An 8,792-nucleotide genomic window follows, 5' to 3' on the forward strand; every position below is an offset into this window, starting at 1 on the left:
CATATTATGCTTTTTCAAAATTCTGAAAACATTTTTATACCTCAACAAAGTGAAACAGGAGATAAAACATTGACCAGCTTAAACTGGTTTTGACTCCTTAAATAGGTTATTGATTAATCAAATCTTGAGGGTTTTTTATAGAGACATTACTGCGCATGTGCAAGGCCGGAACCCACGTTTCCAGGATGACCCCGGAACCAAGAATCTTCAGTCTGGGGAACTCAAACAATAGAAATGTTGCCATCAGACCCCTTAACCAGCTGAAGCAAGAAGTCCTTCAGTAAGGAAAATCCGGCTTCCATCTGCCATAGTACCTTGTTTACCATATATGGACTGCTTTGAAAACTAGCCAATCAGCTTGTGCCAAGTTTGAAATGTCCCTAACCTCTTAAATTTTGCCCCAAACCCTGGCTGGGGGAGACAGATTTGAGCCCTGCTTCCTGTCTCCTTGCCGGTCGACCTCGCAATAAAGCTTTTTCCTTTCTCAAAAGCTGGTGCCATAGTATTGGCTTCTGTGCGCGCCAGGCAGTGAGCCCTTGCTCGGTGAGAATTTCTGGCGATCGCAAACGAACTAAGCTCCTGTGATCGCCTGGCTGAGGCACTGTAGCCCCCGGCTGGGTGTAGGCCCTCGTCACCGACCCTGAGTGGCCACCTAGACCCGATTTGTCTAGAGGCGCGGCTGTCGGGTTCCTGCTTCCCGCAGCAGCTGCGCTCCAGGCTCCTCCGCGCTACTTTCACTTTTGGGGAAAGAAACAGCTCCTGGATCTTTCGGGTGAGTAACCTCATTAAAACGCGCTTGTGCCTAAATTGTCTAATAACAATTATTAGACAATAAATGTCTAATCAGGATTGTGGGTTAGAGTCCCACTCTAAGGGAGACAGTATGAAAGGTTCAATCCGTTGTCTGGGAACTAAGATCCCACAAGCCGCACAGCGCGGCCAAAAAAAAAGTTATAACCACCGAGGTACCCAAAAGATCCGGTTAGAATCCCAGGCCTTTGGATTTCTTGGTCTATGTCTGACTGTTTTGTTTGTTAGGAATTGCCTAATAGGGTTAACTATTGGATGACCACAGAAAAAATTTATTGAATCTGTTTTATGTCATTTTGCTGTGGTCATCCTGAGAAAAAAATACTTCCAAGATGGGGAATGATAACAGCGTACCAGACGGCACTCCCTTGAAAAGTGTTCTTTGAGGTTGGTCAATGTTTACCTCTAATGATGAAAGAGGTATGAAAAAAAAGAAAATGATTTTCTTTTGTAACACTGCCTGGCCCAAATATCTACTGGAGTCAGGGGAAATATGGCCCCCAAATGGGTCTTTGAACTATAATACTATTATACAGTTAGACTCGTTTTGTAAGAGAGAGAAAAAAATGGGACGAAATCCCATATGTAGACTCATTTATGTCTTTATGTAAGAGGAGAAATATGCATAAGGCATTTATTGATAAAATGATGGGTCAGAGGGAAGAACCTCACAAAAAGCCTGTTTTACCTGAGTCAAAGTCTAATGACGATCTAGTCCCTCCGTCTGCACCTTTTGCAGTAGCCGGACTGTGGGCACTTCCTACGGGAGCCCCTCCCTCAGCGCCTCTTGTGGTTCCCGCGAATCCTGAAGGGGATCTTCCTGCAGGCAGTGCCAAGGCTTTTACCAGTCCTCCTAGGGCTGCTGGTCCGGCTCCGTACTCGCCCTTAGCAGATGGTCAACAAGGAACGGCCTACCCTCCCTGTACCCTCCAGGGTATTCAGTTTGGCCCAGGGAACACTCGACTGTAGGCGGGACAATTTCCGTTAAGGCAGGTCCCAGCAGGCTTGGATGACCAAGGCCAATCCAGAGCACTTGGAATCATGCATCATCGTTTATCAGTCATAGATTTCCTTAATTTTAAAGCTAAAATGCCATCTTATCAAGATGATCCTAGGAATATGGAGAATCTCTTTACATCTATTTTTGCTGTTTTTCATCCTAACTGGGCTGACATACAGACCCTCATGTGTATCCTACTCAGTATGGAGGAACGCAGCATGATATTAGAGAAGGCCTTCCAGGAAGCCAAAAGGCTTCATGAATTAAAACCAAATAATCCAATCAGAACTCCAGCAAAGCAGGCCATCCCTGGAGCTGAACCAGAATGGGATCCCCGTGACCCAGGGGATCAAGCAAGGCTGAATCATTATAAAGATTGTTTAATAACTGGACTGCAGAAAGGGGCAAACAGCTTCAAGAGGGTCCGGAATGTACAGCCAGGGCCTGAGGAGGGCCCATTCACCTTCCTTGAAAGGCTTTATGAGGCTTTCCGAAAATATACTGATATTGATCCGGAACACCCAGATGACATGGGACTGGTCAATTTAAACTCTATCGGTCAGAGTGCCCCAGATATAAGAAAAAAACTAGAACGACTGGAAGGGGGATCATGGACACCAACGTCTCAGTTGGTCCAGATTGCTTTTGAAGTGTTCAAAGGCCGATACGAAATTTGGGAAAAGCAGGAGCAATGCATTGAGCAATGCATCCTGAGGCAGGTTGCTCTGCTCAGCTGTAACCAGTCAAAACCCAGCAGGACGTCTGCAGGAGAGAACAGACGACCACGGGTAACACCCTGGGGACCTCCAAAACCCAGCAGGAAAGGCCATCCATCTGTTGGGCCACAACAGTGTGCCTTTTGTAAACAGGAAGGGCACTGGAAAAGGGAGTGTCCCAAAAACAGACAGGGCCCCCTCTCCCCCAAGATAACATCCATTACTGGTGTATCTGGGGAAGTCTCTCAGAAACCTTTTCTACAATGGCTTGAATGTCATGTAGAGAAAACACATGTAAAGTACAGCTTTGTGTATGTGCCTGGATGTCATAGTCCCTCATCAGGGCAAGAGGTACTAACAAACTTAAATGACCAAGTGGGTTTCTCAGCAGAAAAAGTAGACACCAAAGTACTCCCAGGTCAAGACTGCGCCCTCCAAGCTGCGCCATTACAATTGGGAGACAAGCCTCAACCAGATGTCCCTGAAGAAATTCTTCAAAAGGTAAGAGCAGAAGTTTGGGCTGACGGGACACCAGGAAGAGCCAAGACGGCTGACCCAATAGTAGTAAAACTCCACCCAGGTGCCCAGGCTCCAAAGTTAAAGCAGTACCCTTTAAAGAGGCACCCAAAGGAAGGTATAAAGCCTCTGATAAACACTTTTCTTAAATGCCAATTAATCCGACCTTGTCAATCCCCGTATAACACTCCCATCCTACCAGTACAAAAACCTGGGACTGGAGATTATCGTTTTGTACAGGATTTGAGAGCTATCAACCAAATTGTAGAGGATGTACATTCGGTGATGCCAAATCCTTATACTTTGCGTACAACTTTATCTGGAGACTTTTGCTGGTTTACAGTTCGGAACTTAAAAGATGCCTTTTATTGCATACCCCTAAGTCCTGAGTCCCAGGAACTGTTTGCCTTTGAGTGGAATGATCCAGAGACTAATATAAAACAGCAGTAATCCTGGACTGTACTTCCACAAGGATTTAAAAATGCCCCCACCATCTTTGTGGAGGCCTTAGCCAAGGACTTAAAGGATCTCCAACTAAATGAAGGAATCTTACTCCAGTAAGTGGATGATATACTTACTAAGCGCTAGTATAACTAAGGAAGCTTCAGACCAAAATACAATCTTCACTTTAAACTTTTTGGCAGACCGGGGATATAAAATCTCCAAGGGAAAGGTACAAATTTCTCAACCAGCTGTAAAATATCTAGGAATTGAGTTATCAAAAGGAGAAAGAAACTTGCCAGATCGAAGGGAAGCACCCACCACCAGAAAGCAATTGAGAAGATTCTTAGGAATGGCTGGGTTTTGTTGTATTTGGATTCCTAACTTCGGACTTATAGTCAAACCTCTATGTGAGTCTCTCAAAAGAAATGCCAGTGAGCCATTAAGCTGGACTGCGAAATGCCATGAGTCATTCCGTACCATCAAGGAGAAAATTTCAACAGCCCCAGCACTTGGTCCCCCAGACATTAGAAAGTTATTTGATCTTTTTGTGCATGAAAGACAGAGCATGAGTCTTGGAGTGCTAACTCAAAATTTAAATACTGCCAGAAGGCCAGTAGCTTACTTTTCCAAACAATTGGATGTTGTAACTCAAGGATGGCCAGTTTGCCTCCGGGCTGTGGCTGCAACCTGTGACCTTTTACAAGAAGCTGAAAAATTTACCCTGGGTTGTCCTACCTTTTTGCACACCCCACATCGTGTGCAACTTTTACTTGAACCAAAGGGCCGATATTGGCTTACTTTGGGGAGACTGGGCAAATACCTTTGACAACCCAAAGGTAACATTAAAAGAAGTATCTGCTTTAAACCCAGCCACTCTGCTCCCCAGAAGAACCTGTTCATGATTGTACATGAAAACAGAAGAACCTGTTCACGATTGTATACGAAAAACTGAAGAAGAGTATTCTAGCAGACCTGACCTGACTGATCAGCCTTTAGAGAATCCAGATATGGAAATGTTTGCAGTCGGGAACAGCCTCATGGATCGTGGACTCCAAAAAGCTGGATATGCAGTGGCAACTCATCAGGAGGTCGTAGAAGCAGAAGCTCTCCCTCCAGGTATGTCTGTCCAGAAGGCAGAGCTCGTAGCCCTCAGGAGAGCCCTGCATCTTGGAGCTGAGAAAAAGGTAACCATTTATACTGCTTCTAAGTATGCCTTCTCTGTCATGCATGCACATGGGGCCATGTGGAAAAAGAGAGGTCAACTAACATCAGGAAAGAAAAAAATTAAACATGCAGAGGAGATACTGGCCTTATTAAACTCTGTTTTTAATGCCGGAAGAAGTAGCCATAGTACATTGCCCGCACCAAAAGACTGATAGCTGTATAGCTAAAGGAAATAATTTGACTGAACACGTAGCAAAACAGGCGACCAGAGCCAAACACCCTAGCACTCATTCAAAGTGTGGACCTGTCCCTGTTTAAGCCTCAGTATTCAGAAATGGATCTAGAGAGAGATGATGAATGGGGATTTCACACTGACTCTTGAGACATAGATGGTGATCAGTACCAAACAAACAAAGAAGGCTGGATATATAATGAACAGGGATTCGTGCTTATGCCCCAACATTTAATGGAAAGAATTATCACTCATCTACATCAAGGAACCCATTACGGGAAGGATGCAACCTATCATTGGCTACAAAAGTTTATTGTTAGTCCATAAATGCAAAGGACCATCCAAAAGGTAATACAAAATTGCCTGATTTGCACCAGAAACAATCCTAAAGCCGGGCCACCTCCAATATTCAAAGGGGTGCAAACCCGAGGGACAGAACCAAGAGATGCCTGGCAAATAGACTTTACTGTTATGCCAAGAGCCATGGGACATTATAGATATTTGCTGGTATTTGTGGACACCTTCACAGGACGGGTCAAAGCTTTTCTGTGCTGGAGAGAGAAATCTTCCTAGGTAAAAAGGCCTTACTAAAAGAAATTAGCCCTCATTTTGGGTTGCCTCTTTCCATTCAAAGTGACAGTGGAGGAGCTTTCATAGCCAAGGTAACGCAAGGGGTATCTGGGGCCCTCGGACTACAGTAGAAGTTACATGCTTCATGGAGCCCTTTTGACTGAAATGATGAATCATACCTTAAAAGAGACAATCACCGAAGTATGTTAAGAAACCAACTTCACTTGAGATAATGTCTTAACAGTTGTCCTGCTGAGGGTAAGAGTAGCCCCTAGAAGCAAGCGCCACTTGAGCCCTTATGAAATGTTAACGGGAGACCCTTCCTTAAGACTAAGTATTATTGCTGTCTTGAAAGTGATCTCATTGTAAAAGAATTAGATACTATAAAATGTGTACAGTCCCTTGGTGCTATCTTATTTTCTGTATATAAATATGCCTCTAGCCAATTAACATTTCCTGCAGACATTCCTGTGCACTGCATAAGCCCAGGGAATTGGGTCCTCCTCAAACTTGGAAAAATGACTGCCCTGAGGATCAACTGCAACCCAAGTGGATTGGAGCCTATGAAGTCCTTCTGGTTACACATTCTTCAGTAGAGCTGAAAGGAGTTAAACCTTGGATACACCCCTCCAGAGTAAAAATAGTACCCATTTCTAACCAGCACCCCCCTTGTCCCCTTTACAGTTCCCAAACAGGGCACGCTCTCCATGGACAGGAGGAAGTAGGAGGACCCAACCTTCCTAACACCAGAGGGGCCTGGAAACCCACTACTGATTTCTCGGCCCCTAATTACACTTGTAAACCCTTAACTGAACTTAAGTTACTTTTCAAATAGAAACAGGACAGCTAAGTCTCCACCTGGTCAGGAAGAGAAGACGAGGACATCTCGAAAGTAGACAGCTCCACCCAGAAGTCTGGACCAGGCTGATATAAATCCAAATTCAGTCACTAAGAATGTTAAAAATAACATGTTTTCACTGGTTCCCAAAGAATAAGGTCTGTTTTTGGAGGACTGTTAAAATTAGGAATCATAGTTCTGTGTATCATGGGGTTAATCTTTTTACTCACAAAATTTTTTACTTATTGTCTATCTCATATATTTTAAAAGGCCTCCCCCACTCACATGTTGATTGCCCAAGACTTAAGCGTTCAAAGTGGGACTCGTGAATATTTACAATCAAGTGCAAAAACAATTTCATTCCTCTTATAAAAATCTATGCCCCTTCTCAGCAGGAAGCAGCTAGAGCGGTCGTCACCCTATTTCCCTTAAGATTGAGGAATGTACAAAGTAAAAGGGGGGCACTAAAACAGCACATAAAACATTGACCTGCTTATCCTGGTTTTGTCTCCTTAAATAGGTTGTTGACTAATCAAACCTTGAGTTATTTTACAGAGACAGCACTCCCATGTACAAGACAGGAACCCATGTCTCCAGGATGACCCCAGAACCAAGAATCTTCAGTCTGCAGAACTCAAACAATAGACATGTTGCCACTGGAGCCCTTTACCAAGCAAGAAGTTCTTCAATAAGAAAAATCCAGCTTCCAGCTGCCCAAATAGCTTGATTCCAATCAGCTTCTGACTGTCAACACTAGCCAATAAGCTTGTGAAATTCTCCTAACTTACATCTTGCCCTGAACACTGGACAGGGAGACAGATTTGAGCCCTGCCTCCTGTCGGTTGACTCACAATAAAATGCTTTCTTTTCTTAAAAGCTGGTGCCGTAGTATTTGCTTCTATGTGTGTTAGACAGTGAGCCCTTGCTTGGTAACAAAAGGATGAAAAATATCCGCTGATGCATAAAACATTTTATTATTTCTATCTGGTAGAGTGAAAATGATTACAGTATTTCCTGCTCATAAAGCAGTATTCCAAGCATCTATTAACACTAGTTTATATCCTCTAGCTTGAGGTGAAAACATTAGTTGTTTTATCAACATTAGTTGATAAAATTGCACCTGAACTGGATGACCAGAACTGCTGAAGTTCTCCTGAGTCTTTAATGACAGATACGTACATTAACTTCGAAAGTTACTTTATGTGTCTTCCTAAACAATGTTCTTTTTTTTTTTTCCTACAGTATAGAATTGGAGACCCTGGACTTTAAAGTTCAACTTTGGATACTTCCAACTTTTTTTTTTTTTTTTTGCGGTACGCGGGCCTCTCACTGCTGTGGCCTTTCCCGTTGCGGAGCACAGGCTCCAGACGCGCAAGCTCAGCGGCCATGGCTCACGGGCCCAGCTGCTCTGCAGCATGTGGGATCTTCCTGGACCGGGGCACGAACCCGCATCCCCTGCATCGGCAGGCGGACTCTCAACCACTGCGCCACCAGGGAAGCCCTGGACACTTCCAACTTTAATATGCTGTGTGATCTTATGGAAGTTGCTTAGGATTTCTGTGCCTCAGTTTCAGTTTCCCCAAGTGTAAAAAAAGATAATAATAATAGCTCCTTCAAAGGTAGATTGTAAGGATTAAATGAGTTACTATGCTAAAAAGCTTAGGAAAATGCTTAACCCATAGTAAGAGTTCTAAAAATTAGCTATTATCATTATAGAGGTGTCTTGCCTGCCTTAAGAAGACTTATAATTCTCACTTCTCTGGTTATCCTTTTTTCCCCAAAACACAAAAGCAGGAGGAAAAGCAAACACCTTGTGATTTTATTCTCACTGACATGTTCCTATAGGCCTCTCAGTATTAAAACCATATCATTCAGTAGTGTTGCATTTGGCTACTATAATCAAGTTATCTGACTTAGAATGGGTTTTTTGAATGGGTTTTTTCTTGTGTTATTAGCATGCCATTAATCTTTCTTTTTTTTAAATAAATTTATTTTTGGCTGCGTTGGGTCTTCCTTGCTTCGTGCAGGCTCTCTCTGGTTGCGGCGAGCAGGGGCTACTCTTCATTTTGGTGCGCGGGCTTCTCATTGCAGTGGCTTCTCTTGTTGCGGAGAATGGGTTCTAGGCATGTGGGCTTCAATAGTTGTGGTGCACGTGCTCTAGAGTGCAGGCTCAGTTGTTGTGGTGCACGGGCTTAGTTGCTCCGCGGCATCTTCCTGGACCAGGGCTCGAACCCGTGTCCCCTGCTTTGGTAGGCGGATTCTTAAGCACTGCACCACCAGGGAAGTCCACCATTAATCTTTCTAAAGTGACAATTTCCTGTTGAGAAATGTTGCCATTTGTATTCCTAATGATTATTATAAATTGCAGTCATGTATTAACTCTGACTAGTCTTTATTTAAAGTAAGATGCTTACTAATTTTCTGGTTTCATGACTTCCTGTCTCTGGAATATCAGTCATCTCTGAGTCTGTCCTCAGTCCACTGTTTTTACCTAGATGCTCA

The 8,792-nt window shown here is 43.7% G+C and overlaps 1 protein-coding gene across 3 annotated transcripts; it reads left to right on the forward strand.

Annotated features, from left to right (window-relative positions):
* The first annotated feature begins 211 nt into the window (after positions 1-211).
* Positions 212-7,228, forward strand: LOC309957481 (uncharacterized protein). 3 transcript variants are annotated; one of them, XR_014325972.1, is made up of 2 exons: positions 212-772; positions 6,846-7,228. XR_014325972.1 is itself a non-coding variant. In XM_082832753.1 (2 exons), exons 1-2 carry the CDS (start codon positions 1,852-1,854, stop codon positions 6,933-6,935), a joined length of 1,266 nt encoding a protein of 421 aa, XP_082688879.1. In that variant the 5' UTR covers positions 786-1,851; the 3' UTR covers positions 6,936-7,228. The 3 variants fall into 3 exon arrangements, 1 of the variants encoding a protein (XP_082688879.1); XR_014325973.1 differs by lacking the exon at positions 212-772 and adding an exon at positions 786-6,086; XM_082832753.1 differs by lacking the exon at positions 212-772 and adding an exon at positions 786-3,027.
* Positions 7,229-8,792: the final 1,564 nt, after the last annotated feature.

This window comes from Leucopleurus acutus (genome assembly GCF_964270905.1).
Source record: "Leucopleurus acutus genome assembly, chromosome: 2".
Taxonomy (NCBI): Eukaryota; Metazoa; Chordata; class Mammalia; order Artiodactyla; family Delphinidae; genus Leucopleurus; species Leucopleurus acutus.

Bases quoted from the DNA above. Each gene is read 5' to 3' on its own strand.
- LOC309957481 (XM_082832753.1), top strand. From the start codon at position 1,852: ATGCATCATCGTTTATCAGTCATAGATTTCCTTAATTTTAAAGCTAAA. The intron at 3,028-6,845 runs GTAAGAGCAGAA...GTTATTTTACAG, and splicing joins CTGAAGAAATTCTTCAAAAG to AGACAGCACTCCCATGTACA.